The following is a 23,252-nucleotide window of genomic DNA, read 5'->3' on the forward strand; positions in this document are numbered from 1 at the left end:
GCTGGGGTGCAGTGGAGCGATCAAGCCATCCTCCTGCCTCTGCCTCCCTCCTTTCTTTTCTAAAATTAATAAACTACTGCCCCTTTAGAAAAAAAAAAAAAACCCTACAATTTCAATAGTAAATGACCCAGAAGAGCGTATAGCAGTTAATTTCATTGAGGTGAATGGAAACTAACTGAAAAATTTAATGAAACACTCTATGTTTTTAAGTAAGTTCCACTGAGAAGTGACATCAGCATGGTCATCAATCTTCATTTTATTTTTATTTTTTAAACAGACTTTCAAAAAAGCAGTTTTAGCTTCACAGAAAAATGGAAGGGAAGTTACAGTTCCCATATACCCCATGCCCCCACACATGCACAGCCTCCATTCTCACATTCCCCCAGAGTGGGGCATTTGTGGGACTGATGAACCTGCGTTTACACATCATCACCCAGAGGCCATACTTTACATCAGGGTTCATTATTTTCCCCCTCAAGATTTGGTGAGGCATAATTGACAAATAAAAATTACATATATTAAACATGTACAGCATGGTAATTTGATACACATTAATTTGTGATTACCACAGATTACACAGCCATTACCACACACAGTTACCATTTTGTGTGTGTATGGTGTGTGTTGGGCGGGGGTGAGTACACTTAAGATCTACTCAGTCAGCAAATTTCAAGATAAGCCATACAGTATTGTTGATGCTAGTCCCTGTTGTACATTGGATCCCCTGAATTTTTTCATCTTATACTGAAGCTTTGTATCCTTTGACCAGCGCTCTCCATTTCCCCCACTGTTTCTGATCATTTTGCACATAAAATCTAGAATGCCATGCATCTGGAAGACACGCCCAGGAAAATGCTCATTGGCAATACAGAGAAAAGAGCTCCCAAACTCATCTCTCATCATGCTCATCTTCCATCATTTGTGAAAAAGGACTGCATTTTCCCTGCTGCTGCAGAGCTTTCCTCCCAATGAGTTTGGTGTCCTGGGCATCTTTGGATTCCAAGATTTGGATTCTAGTGTTGTAAGAGAGCTCCCAGCTTCCTGTGGGTCAGTGGCATTTGATCACATTCGTGTTTTCACCACACAGCATTTGTTCAGGTGCATTCTATGGACCTTTAGGTTTTTGCTGTATTAAAGGAATCTATTTAGAAAATCACCAGGGCTTTTGTTTTGTTTTGTTTCCTGTTTCTTTTTTATTATACTGGAGCTGAAGTTTGAATTCCCACCGTCTCACTAATTTGTGGTTTCAAGCAAGTCACCTACTCCCTTTTAACTCAGTTTCCCCACCCCCAAAAATGGGCCTATGGAAAAATTCCAGAATGTACATGACATTGTTTTGTCCATTGAGGAGTAGTATTTAATGTATTATTACAGTATTTCTGCCTGGGCCTTGCCCTGTTTCTCATGCTATATGTTTTCTACCCTCATGATACATACTTGACCGTCCTCATCAGAATGCTTTTTAATCTTGAACTGCAGGAAGTGGCAGTATTTATTTCTCTGATAAAATACCTGATTTTTAAAGAAACTTGGAATAAGACAAACCTGAGTTCCTTTACTTATTACATATAGATTCCAAGAACTGAAAAACGAGAGTATTTTAAAGACGTTTTCTCAACCTTTTTTTCTTCAGAAGAAAGTGGGGGCAGCGGTATCTTACGGGATTGTGATATGGCATATTAGGGCTGTGGTAGGTAATGAATGACAACAGTAACAACAGCAGGAGCAGTCATGTGACAATGAAGGCTGGCGTTCACTAAGCAATTATCAAGTACCAGTCTGGTGCTAAGTAATTTTATGCATGTCTCATTTAATCATTATGACAACTTCATCAGACAACATGAAATTCCCCAAACAGTGTCTGTCACATAATGTCATCAATAAATGTTAAAGTGATTTTTTTCCTTCTGGTTTTCAGGGCCCTCTGTGGCCTGACACTACTGTTCCATCCCAGGCAGCCACCTGTGACTCCTCAGCAGGATCCCTGAACCAGGAAATCCATTTCCTCATTGACTCTGAATGAGACACTAGCCAGAACACTTCTCTCTCTGTCCAAATCTTTTTCAAAACTCAAGATCCTGCTAAGTTTTCTCTTCAAAATATGTCCTGATTTCCTCACTACACAGCAATCTTTCCCTTCCATGTATTCCTATAGTTCACATTAGAATCTGGTCTCAGTTTAAAAGATCCTCAGAGCCAGGGCCTGTATACTGAGTTTTTCAGTCATCCTCAAAGTCTAGTATATTGCTACTGATGGGGTAGGGGTTTAAAAACGTGTTAAAAGAAATGAAAGGGTAAAAACAGGGGAGGGGCCATGCACATAACTGGAGAGGGAAGAGAGGGTGCATGCGTTACCATGGGGGACAAGTGCAAGGGAAGACCCAGAATAACTGAAATCAGTGCAACTGAAAGTGTGTTAGTTTGAAAGGTATATGGTAATCAGTCATCAAGATTAAAGGCATATTATACTATTGTCATGAAGGTAAAAAGGAGTTCCTGATTAAAGAAGCATCACTGAAATTTAAAAAACAGAAAACAAACCTAGGCAATGCACCTCAACAGCAAAGCATGCTAATAATCCAATAATTACCTCTTCTACCTCCTGCATATTGTCTGAGTACAGCCGTGCATGGAAAGGACAGAAAGTCCTGAGGGTGCCGTGTTGCAGGGTCAGCTCCGCCTTCTCAAGTGCCACCTTTCTAGCATGGTGAGTGTCACGTCTTCCCAGAAACCCTGCCTGGTGACATTGGTTCCTGACATCTCAGCAGATAACTTTGTTCCCCTCACCATCACACAAGCACCAGTGGCTGCCAATTTTGAAGCCACCCCTCATTTCTCTGTAAAGAGAAGTACACTAGGATGGTCTTGAGTCAAGGTGCCATTGGGGAGCATTTCTAAGTCTCTGGAACACCCTCCGCCCTGTTGCCTGGCCACCATAGCCTTCCCGGTGCTCACAACTCAAGTTCCCTAGGTAAGCCCTCTTTCCTGACCTGCCCCTCACGTCCCATTCCATGCACCGTACTGTTGTTTTCAGGTCTGTTATGTTGTCAGTTTAGCGAGGACAGCCCACGGACTTTGCTCTTTTCATACCATATGCTCCTGCGGTGTGTATGCTCAAAAGTGCAGCCATGAGCTGCCACCCCACCTCCAGCTCCTCCACACAAGCCAGAACTTCCCACCCAGATGGTGCCATTTTGCTTGAAATGCTTGTGAATTTTTGTAAAGCAGTGTGGGTGAAATGGAAAATAATTTCATATCATAGCGTAATGAGAAAGCTTGCTTGTTTTTTCAGTGGTGGACATACAATGAATGAAAAGACTGGCTAATTCTGTTGCAGTTAGATACAAACAATACCCCGGGGCTCAACCAGACTGCCTCTGAGCGTCACAGCCTTGCTTTATATTCACGTTCACAGAGTAGTCCGGTGTAGTACACAGAAGACTATCTATAAATATTCATTGAAGTCATAGTTTATTCATTACTTTTAATTATACTCTATGAGTTCTCCCCTTCTAGTGTTATAGGTTTATAAGCATGTGTCTTCCAGAAACCTGGAAGAGGGGCCCTGCCTTGCCATCCCTTGCAGATCCTCCCACTGAGGTCCTGCCTCTGCTGACACCAAACAAATCACTTAACTTACCTGAGCCTGACTTTCTTCAGCTATAGGAGGCAAAACACATAAGTCTCTCAGGGAAACTAGAAGGGCAGTAGTTTTGAGAATCAAGCAAGATACGTGGAAGTCAAGATACTGGACTTTGCAAATTACAAAGTGCTGGGGAGATGTAAGAATACACGAATTGGGATCAAACCCTTAGGTTTAAATTTCTGCTGTGCCTTTTATAGTTATATCACTTTGAGAATTTTAAAGAAAATCCTGTGATTCTTAGTCACTTCATCTATAGAGTACCAATACCTACCACGTGAAGTGACTGTGAGGACGAAACGAGACAAAGCTTGGGAAACGCCTGGCAGAGGGCCTGACGCGGGCACTTCAGAAATGTGGTCAGTGTGATTATTGCCTATGCTCATCTCTCTGAGATCTGAAGATGGGGTTTGAATTCTTTACATGTTCAAGTCTTACGCAGTTTCATACATCTATTGGCTATAAATATTTTGAAAAACTAAAATCAAGCTATTACTCTACATTGTGTGACTACTTAAAGATGCACTTTACATTTTATGGTAACTTATGTATCATTCCATTCATGTTCTTTGTGTCCGGTCCTGGGGCTCATTTTTATTCTCACCTTTTATATTTAAGCTGAATTGGGTAAATATGACCATGGATGTTACCTAGAAACTATATTCTTTTCTGCTTCCTGTGGTAACTGGTGGCTTCCACCCACGTAAAGAGGGAGGTGGGAGTTGGGGAAGATGACATAGATTAGACATGCTGTCTGGTTCAGGTGCATTCATTCATTACCCCTGGAACTCTGTGACATAAATATTATAGTTTCCACTTTACAATTGGGGAAACTGAGGCTCAGGGTGGTTAAGGACCCTCTAAAGTATACTTGTTAGTTTGAAAATTAAGGACTAGGACCCAGGTCTGCCTAAGTTTATAGCATAAAGAATGCCACTCTGACTTCATAAAGAAAGAGGGGGAATATCAGGGTCACAAAATACAAGAGCAGGAGTCAGATTCCTGCTGGAATCCTTGCTAGTATCGGGGGTTTTGGGGTGGGAGGAGTTGAAAGAGTAGAAGGTAGGTTTGTAAGATGCATTTTTTTTCAAACATAAAACCATATTTTTAAGAAAATATCTGAATAGATAGCATTTCAGTCTTTCTCATTAGAAACATGTGGCTCCTTCTCAGTAACGGTCCTTGCTTGGCTATCTCTGTTTTTGTAAAGCCTGTGCTATGAGACCGTGGCCATCCATGTTTAGTCACTTTCTAAAACTTATAGGTCACTTAATAATGTCTGAATAGAAAGTATAAAGGCAAAACACATTTTTAAATAAACTCCTCGCTTTCCAGATTAAATCACTCTTTAGTAAAGAGAACATCCAAATGGAAACCAACAAATACCAACTCTAGTACCCGTCTTCACAATGCCTTCCCGGCTGACCCCAAACACAGCCACTTCCTAATGAGCAGAGATTGGAGGTGGGGAGGAAAGGCAGCAGATACTGAGGCTGGAGTGTGATTCTGTGCATCAGGCCATCTACTGCCCTTGTCTTATGTACTGTGAGTTAGGTTTTATGATTCTTATTTAGCAGGAACTGAAACTCAGATAAGTCATTCTCTGAGTTCAGACTCAGGACTGTCTGAGTTCACATGAGACCACACTGCCTCCAAGAGGAGCCAGGGCTGTTCTGTTCTATCATGAAACGTTCAGAGTTGTTTCTCATGTGGAAATTAATGTATCAAATGGGGCACACTTGCATTGTGACAAGGTCTTCAAATCTGAGGCTGTAGAAAGTAATCGACATATGGATTTTCCCAACATATTTCAGCTCTTGGCTTTTGAAAACCTGATGATATGGTTTGGAACTTTTATTTAATACTCTATGGATATTTGACGAAGCATTCTCTAAGCAAAACAACCCTCTGAATTCAGTCTTAGTTGAAAATGAAGTTGTCCTAAACATCATGTTATGATGTAAAGAATAACTCAGGCATAAAAGCAATCTTTCTTACCTACCTTGAAAATTACTCTTTCCTCAATTGGAAGATGAGACATATTACGTGCTTAGAAAATATCTCAAGGAGTAAAGAAAGAATTATTTCTCTCCTACTGTACCATACTATGCTTAGTGCTATGACACGTGTAAGAGCAGGATTCAACCCGCTTTATTTATATAACATATTTAAAATGACAAATTAATGGTGCACTGGAGAACAAAAATCAGCAAACCTAATTGTCTTTCAGTGATTGCAACTGAACATATATCAAAATGAAAACCATTTTGTAGTTTCAAATGACATCATAATTATAATGATTGATTTCTCAAAATAACTCTGAGGAAAAATATGTTTTAAAAAAGTCAAAGAAAATGAATATAGTGTTTGAAAAATGCTCAAAGCCAAGCGACTCTGGGCAGGATTAAGATGAATTGTCAGCCACAAAATAAAGACCTGTATTATATGCAATGCTAGATCTATATGTCTATTCATCTATCTCTGCTATCTTCTGTATCTTCTTTATTTAAATGTTTTAAAGCAGTAGAATAAACAATAAAGTCGGAGATCTTTGTCCATTTTTCCTATCAATGTCTAGAACAGTCCTTTTACATGTTAGACCCTCAATGAATATAAGAATAATTGAATGAAGAAGCAAAATCAGTAATCCAAAGGCTATCACAAACACATTCACCTTATGGGTTTAACTTGAAAATGGAGGGAAATGCTATTGTTTCTTTTCTTTTAGATACACAAAGATGAAGACAGCAACCAACATTTACATATTTAACCTGGCTTTGGCAGATGCTTTAGTTACTACAACCATGCCCTTCCAGAGTACAGTCTACTTGATGAATTCCTGGCCTTTTGGGGATGTGCTGTGTAAGATAGTAATTTCCATTGATTACTACAACATGTTCACCAGCATCTTCACCTTGACCATGATGAGTGTGGACCGCTACATTGCCGTGTGCCACCCCGTGAAGGCTTTGGACTTCCGCACGCCCTTGAAGGCAAAGATCATCAATATCTGCATCTGGCTGCTGTCGTCATCTGTTGGCATCTCTGCAATAGTCCTTGGAGGCACCAAAGTCAGGGAAGGTAAGAGCAGTCATTTTCATTCCATTCATAAAAATGTAGCTTCAAATTACAGAGACTTTTAATTTGAGAGTGAGTAGGCTATATATCTAGTAGAAATCGATGCCAAAAGATGGTGGAAATGTAGTGCCTAAATCCATGGAAGATGAGAAATAGAACAATTTTGTGTCCTTTTCCACCTCTAAACACAGAATGCAATTATGACATTGCCAGAAGAGAGATGCCTGACCTGTCTCCTCTTCTGACAATGCCTAGTAGAAAGTGGAGGGGTGAGGATGAGGTCAGAAACCACAGGCATGTGGAATTTTAAAGTACAACCTGGCAATTCTAGGACGTACCTTCTCCCTCCTTTTTTTTTTTGTGTTTAACAAGGGATATAAATTATTGGCAACATATGTTTGTTCTTTCCTCTTTTATTCCTGAAAGATAATCTCCAAATCACTATTTTTAACAGCTTTGACTGTAGGCCATTCAAAATCAAGTTAACAGATGGATGGTAGTTACAGATGAGCAGAACCACTTGATTTTGGACATATCAGGTTTTACCCCATGCAAACCAGTCAATATTTTTTTTTTTTTGAGACGGAGCCTCACTCTATCACTAGGCTAGATAGAGTACAGTGGCATGATCTTGGCTCACTGCAACCTCTGCCTCCCGAGTTCAACCAATTCTCCTGCCTCAGCCTCCCGAGTAGCTGGGACTACAGGCACACGCCACCATGCCCAGCTAATTTTTTTTTTTTAGTAGAGACAGGGTTTCACCGTGTTGGCCAGGATGGTCTCAATCTCTTACATGGTGATCTGCCTGCCTCGGCCTCCCAAAGTGCTGGGATTACAGGCGTGAGCCACCGTGCCCGCCCCCACGTTGATGTTTTTCCTGTATTTCTAGGACGGTAGTTCTTACTCTTGGCTGCACATTGGAATCACCTGGGTACTTTAGAAAACACTGCTGCCTGCATCTCACCCTTGAATGGTCTGATTTAATTAACCTGGGGTACAGCCTGGGTGTCAAGATTTTTGAGCTCTCCCCAGGTGACTCTGACCTGCAACCAAGGTAAGAGGTACTGTTCTAAGAGTTTTGCTTTACTAGCAAAATATAAAGGTATGGAAAGCATCTTTGTTGCTCATAGAAATTCATGATGGGGAGGCGAGCAGAATAGTCACTCTGGGCCTTACTCATGCTGTTTAATGCTCCAGCAGGTATGTAAATGCTCCAGTTTATTAGGGGATTCATAATACCTGTGATAGCAGATAACTGACTGTATATAGTGAGGACTTTCCAGGTCATAGTGAAAGGGCAAGACCCTAAAATCATAGCTTGTCTTGCATGATACATGGTTGGTTTGTGTTTAGACTTTATTTAGGTTTCAGTTGACAGTTTTAGGTTCATAGCAAAACTGATCAGAAAGCATAGAGAGCTTCCCTTTACCTCCATTTACCCCACACAGGCACATCCTCCCCCACAGAGTGGTACATTTATTATAGCTGCTGAACCCACACTGATGCGTTCTCACCCAGAGCCTGGAGTTTACAGGAGGGCCCACTCTCCAGGTTATGCGTCCTGTGGGTTTGGACAAATGTATAATGACTGTATTCATTGTTTTTTAATGAAGCTGATCTTTTCCCTCTGAAACTACAAAATGAATTTCTAGCATAGCCACAGCAGGTGTCAAGCTATACTACTAGGCAAATTTTAAGAAATGCCCAACTTTCTTTATTGTATCTGCATTTTAAAATATGATTAATCACACATAGGATTTTGTTTCTTCATGCCTACAGCGAATAGAAATAAAGTGCAAGAAACTCTTTTGAGGCAAAGCTTTTACTTTGTGAACGTAAAATGTTGACTCTAATATTTTCCATACTGTAGTATATGTGTGTATACTAAATGAGGATTTATAGTCCGCTCTTACTTTTATTATAGTAGCTAAGACTTATTATAATCGCTGTAAGCAGAAACAGTATATTCTTAACAAAATGAATACCCACAAGAAAAGCTTTAGTTTAGCTATTAGAACTAACTCTATAATTATGACAGGCATGAGATGCTGGAACAGGAGCCATCAGAAGCCGCAGCCCACTGATATTAATACATAAGGAAACGAAAGTCTGCTTGTTGAACTGAGGCAGTTGTATGGATACTTCAACCTGAAAATGCCCCCTTCTTCCTGAAACAGAACATGTAATAAAAATGGCATGCTTGGACAGGAATTTCTTTTTTAAAAAATGCTTAGTTTTTATGGATTCATAATAGTTGTACATATTTAGGGGGTACCAGCGCTATTTTGATACAAGCCATACAATGTGTAACGATCAAATTAAGGTAATTGGGATATTCATCACCTCAAGTATTTATCATTTGTTTGCGTTAGGAACATTATAATTTCACGCTTTTAGTTATTTTGAAATATATAATAAATTATTGTTAACTGTAGTCACCCTCTTGTGCTACCGAACATGATCCTTTTTCTTCGAAGTGTATTTCGTATGCATTAACAAACCCTGTATATCCCCCTCCCCACGACTCTTCCCAACCTGTCGTCACCACTAGAGGTTCTACTCTCCATCTCTGTAAGTTCAGGGTGTTTTTTTAACCTCCCAAATATGATGCTTGATGACATGTGATATTTGTCTTTCTGTACCTGGCTTGATCCCCTTAGCATAACGTGAAGTGCACTGGAATTCTTGTTGCGTCAGCACTCTCTTTACGCTACAAATTCAGCTTCATTGACATTTCTGGAGGATATTTCCAACTCTGTAATGGAACGTTTGTTTCCCAAAGTCTTGTAAAGTAGCTGTTGTTGATTATTTCACCCAGTCATCTAATACTTAACATCTCCCACTACATGCAAGACGGTTTGTTTGGGAGGAAGCTGAGCCTCGGAGTTAAAGGTCTATCCAAAATAAACAGCAGCCCTGTGTGGCTTCTGCTTAGCTTAGCTTAGCCAGTGACTTTTCCATAATAACTACTGTAATTAGGACACACTTTCGAGGGTTTGTTATTCATGTGGTATGTATTTGTTTGTTCATTTATTTAACAATTTATTCTCTTTATGCGCCACATGTTCCAAGTACTACCCTAGGTGTCAGGGATTCAATATTGATTAAGGCAGGCTGGGTTTCTCCACCAAGGCAGTTCACATTCTAGATGGAGAGAAAAACTTTAGGAAGGAAACACACAATTACAGATCAGACAAGCTTCTGTCTAGGAAATTGGGTGAGTATAACATGTAGACAAAGTATAAGTTACCGGGGAGAGGACCATTTAAGAGACAGATCTCCATCTAAACATCTCTGAAGTGACATATAAGCTGAGGTCAGCCACAAGAAAGAGCTAATGCTGAAAACAAAAGCTAAGCAGAAAAAACCAAACCAAACCATGGTCCCTACCTCCAAGGAAACTCTTCTACCAGATTCAACAAACAAGTCAAAACCCAGAATAGAATATTTATATTGAACTCAGATTTTTTTTTCATGTGTCACTCATCAAAAGTTATTTAATGGGTATCTTATATTCTATGATAATAGTAGTGATTTAAAAATAATTTACCATAAACACTAAAGCAAAAGTTAATAGTGTTCATAGTATTATTACTTTGGAAAATGACTTTTTAAAAAATCAAAAACGACAAATTTCTCTGGAAGTGTTCATTTACTACTCCAAGGTTTGATCTGGTATTTCATTGATACTTGAAGGTCTCTAAGATAGTTATCTTTATTAATTGTCCAAAATGATTATATCCTTTTTATTTTAAAGTATATGTAATTAACATTCTAGTAAGATGGGATATTCTATTATCCCAATCTATTAAGAGTGAATTAAAATGTTTTAGAAAACATTAATAAAGCTGTTTTGCTATTTAAAAAATATTCATGCGCAATTTTTGAAGAAGATTTTTCCAATGTCAGAAGAAAATATTTTCATTATAGTAATCATACTCACGGTGTTGCTCATGACTACTTTGTCTGTGAGGAAGGACCAGGGCAAAGAGAGCTCTGCTCTGTGCTCGCTGACTGCTCGGGGCAGGGGTTGGAAATGTGGGCTGGCTGGTGTTTGGGGAAAGGCGAGCCCATGGGACCCCCATTAAAATAGTTTAGAAGGTGTCCGTCCTGAGTCCCTGGTCTTTTTAACATTAAGGCTACTCCAAAGAGAATACTACCCAGCAAAGAGAAGCAGAGCAAATAAAGCAATTTTCTAAGTAATCACATACAAGTGTTTGTTTTATCTGAGTTACATAATAATGTTGGTAAAAATGAAAATAAATGTGCCTGATTTACTCAGAATTCCCTTGATGATGATGATGATTCTCCCCCACCTCCTCCAAGGGTTTTACTTGTGTTTCAGTAATGCCCTTAATCACGAGTGTCATTGGTTCCATTAAATCACAATACCTGAGTCATATTTAAACAAATTTCATATCAATTACTGTTGACCCACATAATGATTTCCTGTAAACCAGTTAATGTTTTTCAAACAAGTTGGCTTTTGTTAAATTCAGTGACTAGATTTGAAATATTCAGTCATTTATTACAAATACACATTAGCTTTTTTATTGCCAGAGCCTTAGGTCTGGTAGAAGTGTTAATGAATGGAAATAGAAATAAGTACTCATGCTATATATTAACTCTTTACCTCTTCTGCAAGCCGTCAGTGTCAAACCAACTTCTGCAGCTAGATGAGCAAGATTGTCAGCTAATCTTAATTCTACAGTATTGTGTATGTCACCAGTAAACAGTGACTGTCATCATTGTTCCATGCACAAAGATTAAGATGGCTAATAAAATACAGAATTCATTAGTAATTTGGTGATCTACTTCAGGTAATGTCATCTTACCATAATGGGACCATTGCAATAAAAGGTATTAAAATTCACATTTAAAACACTTTGCAGCCACGGTAATAACAATAACAGGTTTCTATGTTGTGGTTTTTATTGCCCTCCTCCAGACGTGGATGTCATCGAGTGTTCCTTGCAGTTCCCAGATGATGACTACTCCTGGTGGGACCTCTTCATGAAGATCTGCGTCTTCGTCTTTGCTTTTGTGATCCCTGTCCTCATCATCATTGTCTGCTACACCCTGATGATCCTGCGTCTCAAGAGCGTCCGGCTCCTTTCTGGCTCCCGAGAGAAAGATCGCAACCTGCGTAGGATCACCAGATTGGTCCTGGTGGTGGTGGCGGTCTTCATCGTCTGCTGGACCCCCATTCACATATTCATCCTGGTGGAGGCTCTGGGGAGCACCTCCCACAGCACGGCTGCTCTCTCCAGCTATTACTTCTGCATCGCCTTAGGCTATACCAACAGTAGCCTCAATCCCATTCTTTACGCCTTTCTTGATGAAAACTTTAAGCGGTGTTTCCGGGACTTCTGCTTTCCACTGAAGATGAGGATGGAGCGGCAGAGCACTAGCAGAGTCCGAAATACAGTTCAGGATCCTGCTTACCTGAGGGACGTCGATGGGATCAATAAACCAGTATGACTAGTCGTGGAGATGTCTTCGTACAGTTCTTCAGGAAGAGAGGAGTTCAATGATCTGGGTTTAACTCAGATCACTACTGCGGTCTGACATGAAAAGATAGAATTTTAAATAAACTTTTAGAGATCTCATGGTCTGAAGTCATCAGATGCAGACCACGTTCGTGATCAGTGGAAACATCAAGGATGAAAGATCCATGCAACACATGCACCTCTTCTCTAGGGTACAGAAGTGAGGCAGACCCTCAGTTCCTCTGATGAACGAGGGAACCCATCTTTTCCTTCTGGTTTCCTAGATAAGGTTCAGCACCCGTCTGCTGTGGCTTTCCTATGAAATGTAGTTTCAAAGCTCGGTTTAAGAAAAAAGGAAAAGAAAAGACATTGCTTTCAGAGCTCAGTGGGTATCCAATCCAGATGTTTAACAATGACAGCAATGACCTCCAATGGAATGAGAACTATTTCCAGGGTTCATGCTATGTGGACACGCATTTCATGTGGCTGTGTGGTGAGAATTCCAGCTTATGTATGGCTTGGACCCACATCTGAGGAATCTGATGTTCACTTATACCAGAACATTATCTTGCTATTTATGAAATTATTTAAACATTCAAAAGGTTGTTTTTAACATGGTTTAATTTCTCGAAAACTACAGGTTTTTTTTCTTAGCATGCTATTCAGGTAGACAGTCTTATAATAAAGCATGTCCCATTGTCAAGAAACAAAGTAGTGTGAATATCACTGAAAATATATATAGTATCTTCTGTAAATAGTAGTACATGTACAAATAAGGAATAGGCTTGCCTCCCAGCCAGGCGATTTCCTGAGGGCACACTAGTGATATCCCCTGAGTTGCTAAGTTGATGCTGAGAAATTTTGCTGGGAATTAGTCATGGCATGATCTCTTTCAGACTCCCTGAATACCATTTAGTCCTGTAACAGTGCTCATAACTCATGTGTTAATGAATCACAAAGGCTTCAACTAGCTCCCAGGTTGTAGCCTTAGCAGGATCTAGTTTATTTGCCACATCTCTTTATGAATATATAGCGATTCGCAGATCCTCTCTATTCACGGAGAGGAAGGTGTTTTGCTTCTGTAGATCTCAAGGTACTATTTTGTGGCTCTCAGCAGGAAGTAGAATTGTTCCTAAATGTGTGCTGAATGAGGACATGATGTCCCTCCTGGTGCCAGGGCACATCCTGCATGGCATTCTGTGAAGGGCATACCTGCTGAGGATAATGCCAGGAGCAGCACATTTAGGGTAATTTTGCTAAAACTTCCAGATGACATATAAATTCCCTCTTTTTCCCCCTGAAACTTACCATTTCAGAGGTAATGGCTTTTTCTGTAATTTGCCTGAGAAGAAAAAAGGGATAATTTAGAAATAACACTCATCTCCAAGCCTATATATTATTAGCGCAGCATCCTCTGGAATTTAATAGAAAAAATGAATATATAGCCCTATGTAACTACAGACATCATTAAAACTGTTAGGTTCTGTTCACCATGCACTTTCTTGGTGGTGTATGTACTCTCACCTTTTGGAAACAAAACCTTGCATTGAAGGTTTTACACATGGCTTCAGAATGTTACTCTGACCATCTTTGCCTCCACTCCAGATTATCATGGCACCGAACGCAGATGACATATGACAGAATGAAAGTGATTTCTCCTAATGAAAATGAAGTGCTCTTTTGAGTATTTCTTGTGTTATTGAAATTCCTGGCTGCCCTTGTATTTTTATAACTGAATATAAACAGGAATGGCTTAAATACTGGTTTACACTAATCCCATAGTAAAAAATCTTGGCTGTGGTACAGGAAGGATTTCTATATAGAGGATAGTTCCAGAAACAAGCCCTAGTGAAATAGGAAATATGAAAACTTCTTTATGGAACAGGAAAACCCAAGAGACTTTCTCATCAGATTCCTTTCCAGTGCAAAATATAACAGAGATAGGATTGTGAGATGAAATCAGAGTAGTGTGTTTCCTTTAATGTTTTCTGTCTTCTTCTTCTTCTGTTTGTTTGTTTGTTTTTGAGACAGAGTCTCACTCTGTTGCCCAGGCTGGAGTGCAGTAGTGTGGTCTTGGCTCACTGCAACCTCTACCTCCTGGGTTCAAGTGATTCTCCTGCCTCTGCCTCCTGAGTAGCTGGGATTACAGGCGTGCACCACCACATCTGGCTAATTTTTGTACTTTTAGTAGAGATGGGGTTTCACCATATAGTGCAGGCTGGTCTCGAACTCCTGACCTCTGAATATTCAGCTGCCTCAGCCTCCCAAAGTGCTGGGATTATAAGTGTGAGTGGCCACACCTGGCCTGTTTCTTTTAAGTTAGCACTTCACATGCTCTCATAGCATTAATTGCCATTATTGGTTTGCCTGATTTTCCTTCATCTCCTCATATGTAAGTCTGCAACCCAAGGAAAGAATAGTAGCTTGTATATGTCAATGAAGGGTGTCCAAGCTTCTTGATTCTTATTAATACCGACTTCCCAACATTGAAAAAGGAGCGAAGAAGGGAATATCATTTTAGGGTACTGCTTTAAAGGAATGATAAAGTAAACAATGTGGTAGGGAAAATGCCACTTGCACAAATGTATTTCTTTGTCAAAGTGTGTACATGCTTTCTGTATGTCCTATGTCCTGATGTGAGGGACCACATTGCCATTTATTCATTGTTCCAGGCAGTGCATTTGTTCAAACCCCTCTGGCTCTCTGATATCTTTCATCTCTTGATGTTCCTATTCTCTGACCTCAACGGGGAGGACACTGTCTGTTGTGTCTCTTTGAGACCAGAACTGCATGTGTTTAACTTTCAGATCTATTCTCTACATGAACCCTATCTTTCCACCCTGCTAAGAAGGTCTGGAAGACAGGTCCTAGCGAGGGGTCAGAGAAGGCACAGAGAAATGAACCAGCCATGCAGGGGCAGCACTGAGGAGGAAACCCCCCACTCTAACTGGGAGGAGAGTGGAAACACTCTTCGTGTCTCAGAGTAGTTACCAATCTAAGAGCATCCCTCGAGTTTAAGTCAAAACTCCAGGCTTAATACTAAAAATAATACATCATTTGGGAAAATAGCTTGGAGAAAAAAAAATCAATAAAGAGTCACATAAAATCTTAAGAAAATGGTTCTATTCTGTGAAATATTACTGAGAAATAAAGTTCTTAAATGTGTATAACTATTGTCAGACAATTTATAGGTGTTTCATCTAGTCCTGGGACGAAATAAGATGACTCACGCAATGCAGGGAGCACATTAGCTGACTTTAAATTGGAACATTGTAAAGAGAAAGCTGTGAAAGGTTGTGTGTCCTGTCAATGAGATTTATTTTCTAACCAAGAGCTATTTGGATGATTCAGTGTAAATCTGAAAATCACATCCAAAAAGGGTATAACCCAGCTTCCTTAAGGCAATTTTCTTCTCTGAGATAAGAGTATACTCATATGTTCTTTCCTATAATGTATATTATTTTATCTTGTACTTTAAAAGATGATAATTATGCATTGTATATACAATTGTGTGCCTTGCAATAAAATCAAAATTGTACCTGCTAAAAATCATGACAGTCAATTATTGTGGTAAATTATTTATTCTGTAATTACTTCAGTGATGCTGCACTTCAACAAGAACAATGGAAACTGTTTCTCAAAACTATAAGGGTTACTGTAACTTTCCATCCATGACAATGTTGTGGGTGATTAGTGGATAGAAACAAAATATATGGGGATCTAAACTGTGATCTTTAGTTTCCAGGCCTATGAATTGTGGGGATCTAAACTGTGGTCTTTAATTCCCAGACCTGTGAATTGCTTAGGATAATTCACCTGTTTTCACAATAATGCTGCGAGGACCCCAGGATCAATGTGACCTCCTGCCCTCACAATGAAAATCCACTTTTTTCACTACAGAAACATGCAAAATTCAAAATCAAACTGTTCCATCAATAAAAGCATAACGAAATAGCAACTCCACCTGGAAGCACAAGCAGCCCCTGCCCTGCTCCCAGTACAATACAACCACATCACTGCCAAGAATGATCTGTTTCTGTGTTCTAAACACATGGTATTTTACACACAAAGAACAACTTAAAATCCAGTATCTCGACAAAAGAAAGATTTGTGGAAGTAGAAGCAAAACTTAGGCTTGGGAAGTAAAAAGGGACTCATTTTGCTAATTGGGAAGAACACACTACTAAGTCCTAGTCTCTTTTCAAAACAAAGCAAATTTCTTATTCCTGTTTATCTTTGATTGGTAAGTCAATTTCATAAGGGATTGGAGTGCAAGTGTGGTAGGGCTCTCCACTTCCATTTTTAGTGGAATCTTTGGTTGCTTAATGAAATAAGGATAAAAATAAGTTAGAAAAAGTCTAAGGAAATAAGAGAGCAAACAGTTTTTCATCTGAATCAATATCCTTTCTTTGCACTGGTTGTTGTGTATTTGGGTATATAAATTCTGAATATGGAATATAATTAGAAACTTATTTTCTAAAGAAAATTTTAATATATCTGGGGAGAAAACTCAATATATAGCAAGTTTTAGGCCTTATAATATCTTCTTTATGATTAATTGGGAGCACTATACATTCCTCACATTCCTGCTGATGGTCCCCATGTTTGTGAAAACTAGTGACAACATAAAACAAATGAACAAACAGACAGGACAGTTACTTTTTTTTCAATAACTTGTGTTTGAGAGAATATTCAGTATATTCATATATTTTTGTCAGGAACTGTGCTAGATTCTGAGTAAACAGTGGTAAACAAAACAGACACCCTCCCCTTTTCTTAGTGCTTTACTAGTGGATTTATTAGTGTCTTAAGTGGCCAAATACATTTTTGATCTTACAGTCTACAAATGACAAGCAATTAAGCAAGTAACTGCAATATATTGCAACAGCAGCACAAATTTTAGTACAACATAACCTATGTTCTAAAAGGTCTATTGTAACCAAAAAGCAGGTTAGTTGCTTGTGAATGCAGAGTCCAGTTAGGGAGAGTGAGATCTGATACAAAAAAAAAAGGTGAATTTATTCAGAAGCTAGCTTGGGGAAGGGCACAAAGCACCCTGCATTTAAATGTGCTGCTTCACTTTGGGAGCAGAAAGAGGGCACTTTTATAAGGTAGGGGAGTAAACGAGCTAGGGAAGGCATCCCCCTGCCACTGGGCAGTTATATACTGCGCAGTTCAGTTGGTACCTTCCTGGGCAGAAATAAGTTGCAAAAGTGACCAAGTGGGCATGCTTTTGACATGCTCTCCTGAGGTGACCCCCTGGAGGTGAGGGTTCCCTGGGGCATGCTTTGGTCTGCAAATCCACTGTCAAGGAGAGATCTTGTAGCACATAGATGAACTTGCCCTGTAGAGAATGTCTGGCCAGGGGAGGTGAAAGGCGGCATTTGCATTTCTAAAGGACTAAGTGGGAAGAAGGGAGTAGAGGTAAGGGGGAAAGAAGAAAAGAAGAAAAAATAATAAAAACAATTAAACCAATTTAGCAAATTGAAGGTACTTGGTTACACTATTTATCCGTCTACCTAGGTATATTTTTAAAATCGTTTTATCTGTGTATTTATGTTATACTTGAAATTACTAGAAAAGTTAAAATAAAAACTATTCAACTATTTGGAGACAGTTAAAGTGGCAACTACTTTCAATAATATATGACTTATTTGAGTTTGAGTAGGTCAAGGAAGCCAATATATTGGAAGCCAAATAATTTGGCAGCATTATAGCCTTGGAATGACCCTAGCGGAGGAGACATTGTTATGAGCTATGCTATAAAAGTGCATGTAAGACGCAGACTGAACTACAGGCTCTAGTGTAGCTGTTTTTAATATTTTTAAATGGAACTAGGGAGGAAAGAGGTAAAATAGCTGGCCCGCAACCAGTTCATTTGCTTTGTGAGGAAGCCCACCCACCCCCCTGGCAACCAGGTGGACAAGCAAAGAAAACAGGTGACTGTCTATTCTCCTTGCCAACTAGACCTCCGATAGTGATTTTTGCTATGTGGAAAAAACCTGCAGAATATCTTTAGCAGGATGTCCCTGGCTAGAGGATTACTTATAATAAACCTATAATCTAAGGGTTTATGGTTTTGGGTTATACAATGGATGTGTTTCATAACTTACATGTTCTCCTTGTTGTTTGAGGTGAACTGCAACTTCATTAGAAACCCCAGCTATTATTTAGGGCAAGAGAGACCATGTCTGATGCAGGAAGGAAGGACTGGGAACCACCCTTTTAGTTCCAGATTTCTCTCACTTCACCCAAACTGGAGATATTCTGTATTTTTGAAATTATCAATAAAACTAGATATTTCCGTGTCATAACACATCTCACCCAGAAATTCAGGTTAAAGCTTGAGAGTTATTTACTAAGGAAAGGTATTAGTAAGTTTTTGTTTAAAAAGAACAGTGCTGCTACTGATAACACCAATAATTATAAATCCTTATATTTACTGCTATACCAAGTGTTTTATGTGTCCTGAATTACTACTCTCAACAGACCTATGAGTTAGTTGTATAAAACTTGGATGTATCAAGTAAATTTGCCAAAGCCACATTGTCAGCAAGTGGAAGAGGTGGGAAAAATGTGATTTTTACATGCAAAATGATGGGAATTCTCAGGGTCAGTGTTCATGGAGGTTAGTGAATTGCAACTAATAAGATTGGGAGGATAAAAACTAGGATAGACTTGGAAATTAGACTGCTTGGTTTCAAATCTCAGCTCCAGTTGGGATTAGTGTGGTTTTGTGCAAAATGCTATCTTTTCTACACTATAGTCTCCTCAGTAAAATAGTGACCAAATATTCACATCAAGTTATTGTGCTCATATAACTATAGTAAGTACTCACTAAGTGTTAGTTAATATAATTATTATTTTCAATTGACCTCACTACAAAAACATTGGATTCAATGATTTCTATAGTTTCTTCCACTTCTAAAATAACATGACTCTGGATTCCCATCAGCTGCTTCTCATAGTCGTCTGATACGTAATGGACTCATGAGATCTAGTGAGTAGCGGGGACATGACTTATTCCTACTGCCATCTCCTTCCCATCAGTAGTTGTAAAATAAAACTTGGATGTCACTGTGTGCTGGGAAGAAGGCCTGAGTATCTAGCAAGAGGAAACACAAGTCTTTGGTCTTTCTGCATAATGAGAGCTTTGCTTCCTTCTCCAAACCTAAAAGTGATTCATTCTTGACCAATGGATTGCCTTATCACCATTGGTTCATCCGTTCTGGAAGTGAGGGTTTGTCCTAGGAAAGGGAAAGGACTGGCTTGGTTACTTTCTCACCTAAGAGGGAGCACAGGGTTGCTGATTCACAAGTCGTGGGGTTTCCCCTGCAGTGAAGCTCAGGGAGCTGATGTGTCAGATGAGGGATATGGGCAGATTCAGTGTTCAAATGATGACACTGGGACTCTGCTTCTCTCTGTATCTCTCTGGTACCTTCATTTTCAGGCTATGTCTCTTTAAGTGTGGCACTGGCAGGTCCAGGCTCACATAGTTCATGCAGCTCATAAAAACTGAGGAACAGAGAGACCCTTTTTTTTTTTCCAGAACCCATATATTCAAGGATGAGATTCTAACTGTCCTATCCCTGAACTAATCCCATTGCTGGGGGATGTGTGCTTCAGTGGGTCTGGGATCAGCGACGTGTTCCCAGAGCCCCTTGGGTGCATGTGCATGTGTGTATTAGCAGAGAGGCATCAAGAAGGGTTAGTTTTCCTTGAACCTCATAGAATCGGTTTCTACGGGAAAGAGGGATCCTACTACCAGAGAAGAGAAAGCGATGCTGGAAAGAGGAATACAATGGCTATACCACAGTTTCATCTAGTTACACTTTCACCCTTTCCTCAATGACTCTACAAGAAGGAAGGGGATGAATCTGGGAGAATGGAAAAATGGGGAGGACAGCTTTGAAAGGAATGTATGTGGACAGCGTGTTTGCTGGTGGAAGTGGAGAGTGACCTAAGGTGTGGGATGAGTGGACGATAAGAACAGAGGTGTCACGAGCACAGACTGCCCCAGGCTGGAGGGACACGGAGTTTGACACCTTGCACTACTTCTTCCCTTCCACTCTGGGAAATAGGCTCCAAATTCACATATTGCCAAGAAGAAAACCCACACTGAGAACATGTACATTCCCGAGTATCAATTCTAAGTAGCAACTAATATCTAAGTGTATGAATTTTGTATTAATAGAAAATAATAGAAGATACTTAAAATTAGTAAAATTTAACACAGAAGCCTCAGAGTAAGGGATACCTTTGAAAAGTTCCAACACTGACATTATTTTTTAAATAGTACAAGGTGACATCTGTTAGAAATCAATTAGTATTTTCAGTTGCTAGAAATAAAAACACTAAAAATGGAACTGCTAACACAAAACACAATATACAACAATTGCTCCCCTCTGCTGACTAAATTAATGCTTTTCCTGGACCTTCTGTAAAGATGGGCTCTTCAACTCATGGACTTTGTCATATGGTGGCTTTCTGCACCTAGTTTATCCTATGACTGTCCCTTCTAAATGACACACCATTTTGAGATATGTAGACCTAGGTATATTGTTGGCACGGAGAAGTGATTATGATGCAGGGACAATGAGAGGAAAAGACACAAAATAATGTGTCTTTAGCTTACTTACAAAAAAGAGGATTCTGCCATCCTTCTTGCAACCCCACACAACACTGTGACCTATGCCAGCTGGAGCATACTTCAATTTGAGTGAAAATTAAGAGTGTTTATCATTCTCTGAGATGAACTGAGGCATGCACCACCAAATACTGATTAGGTCTGTCTGTAATGATGACTTTTATTGGTAAAGCACAAAATATTTTCCCATAGCCTGTTTACATTTTGGAGCTCCGCTTTGATGACCACACTGTGATACGATGACCCTCTAAGGTGTCTTCTATCATTCTATGAGCTTCCTCACAACTTCATTTTCAAATTTCAAACTGTATCTCTGCTTTTCTTTAAGTCATATTTTAAAATTGTTCTTCCATGTCAGCATTTGTTTCTAAGGGTTACTTTTAAAGAACAAGGGTCTTTGTAGTTAGATCAACATTCAGGCAAAAATTATTTGCTTTAAGGGAAGTCTCTTCGGATTATGTCATTTAAATATTTGTTCAGACATAAGTAAGGATGTTAACACTATCCTGCATCCCACCCTCCTCCAAAAAAAACCCCACACATACTTTGACAGGGAGTAAAAACTTTGTGAGTCAACATTGTCTTTGCTACTGCCTTGTTTTGGTGAAGTTTTCAGGTATGGTTAGGCTTCTGTGTTTCGTGAATCAGCTGCCAGTTGCACTGAGCTTTCCTGGCCATATCTACTCAAGCCGACTTTGCTAGCATCTTTCTCATCATTTTCATAAAACAGATCCTAATGACTGGCAATCGACGGGTAAAGTATCAGCTATTTTACATCACACTCTCTATATCGTCACACTCTCTGTATCATAGGAATACTGAAGGAGTAAAGATTCAGTCATGAAGAATGAATATACAATCAACTTTCATTGTCCTTTAGGGAGAGTCTCCTAATATGAGAAATTTAATTGTCAAATAGTCCCAGATCATTGATTCTTTTCCTACTTGCTTGTGCTATTGGGAAATCACATGGCTCACAAAATAATAAAAGTATATTTTTAAGATCTGACTCATTGCAGCAGACTGGATGTTCTCAAATGGTACAATATCTTTTATTCTAAATGATCTTCATACATGAAGACCTTGGCATGTCTCTCATCTGGTGTTGGATCTATCCCTTCCTTGAACGTGGACAAACCAGTGTTACTGTCACAATCCACAGAGTATGTGACTTCTGAGACTAAATAAAAATATACCTTGCATTTCTGCTTTTCCCTTTTGGGATTCTTGCTCTTGGAACCAGCTGTCATCTTGTGAGAAATCACAGGAAAGCCCTTGTAGAGATGCCACAGGTAATAGCCCCACTGAGGCCCCAGTCAACAGAGGGCATCAACTGCCAGATAGGTGAGTGAAGGCAATGCCCTAGATTTCAACCCTTGGCCGTACAGTCACTCTCAGCTTTTGTCTTTGCAGCTGGAAATCCAGACAATGTGATTCAGAGCAATCCATCCTTGCTGTCTCCAAATTCCTCACCTACAGAATTTGTGAGTGCAGCTGTTTGTTTTGTGCCACTACGTTCTGCAGCAGTTTGTTACATAGCAATAGAAACTGGAATGCACACCGCTAGAAGGTTACTGAATTTCACCCCATTCCTCCACTAAAACCTCCCCACTCACCTCTCCACAGTGCATGTGGGAAATCTACTCCTCTCCATGATAAAAAGAATCATCCCAAGTAGATTCAGCCTTTCTTCATAACCTCGTTAGCTCACCAATTCACCTCCTCTTATACATAAATGCTAAGGCTTCTAAGAAACTCACGTAAACCCTATTCCTCTGACTACTGCTGGGCCACAGAAAGCCAGACAATGAACACAACTAAAAACACAGCCTAGTGGTGGCAGAGAATCGTGCAATGAAATTATTAACAGTGGAAATGAGCAATACATTGAAACATTTTATAAGGACATAGAAAACAATTTATCTTAGATATGAATAATTTCCCTATCATAATAAAGTATTTGTGATAAAAACTAAATTTGTCATTGCACATTATCTCAGATTCCTAAATATTACTGTGTCAAATTTATGCAAATGTCAATGACAAAATTATGAGAAAGTTAAAAAATCATGGTTTTGGGAGCCAGAGAAATTTGTATTCAAAATCACCTTCATCGACTGACTTTATGACTATGAATGTATTATTTAACAGTTCTCAGACCTAGTTTCTTTGTGCACTAAAAACAAAGATAAAAATGCTTATCTTCCTGATCTGTTAACATATTAGATTGTTTGAGATTTTGAGTTAGGAATCAGAAGTACAAATAGATACATACTTTTTTGATACTGTGTTAAAATGTATTTCCCGAGGCAAATTATATAAAGTTTAATAAGCTGAAGAAAACATCAAAGAGTCCATAATTGTTTCTTCTCAGAGTAGTAGCAATTTATTTGAT

At 39.3% G+C, this 23,252-nt stretch overlaps 1 protein-coding gene across 1 annotated transcript; it reads left to right on the top strand.

Moving 5' to 3' along the window:
• Positions 1–2,756: 2,756 nt before the first annotated feature.
• On the top strand, positions 2,757–15,762 carry OPRK1 (opioid receptor, kappa 1). The gene is made up of 3 exons (XM_011998115.1): positions 2,757–2,971; positions 6,372–6,724; positions 11,670–15,762. Exons 2-3 carry the CDS (start codon positions 6,382–6,384, stop codon positions 12,200–12,202), a joined length of 876 nt encoding a protein of 291 aa, XP_011853505.1. The 5' UTR covers positions 2,757–2,971; positions 6,372–6,381; the 3' UTR covers positions 12,203–15,762.
• The last annotated feature ends 7,490 nt before the right edge of the window (positions 15,763–23,252 follow it).

Source organism: Mandrillus leucophaeus, unplaced genomic scaffold (genome assembly GCF_000951045.1).
Source record: "Mandrillus leucophaeus isolate KB7577 unplaced genomic scaffold, Mleu.le_1.0 Scaffold556, whole genome shotgun sequence".
NCBI lineage: Eukaryota > Metazoa > Chordata > Mammalia > Primates > Cercopithecidae > Mandrillus > Mandrillus leucophaeus.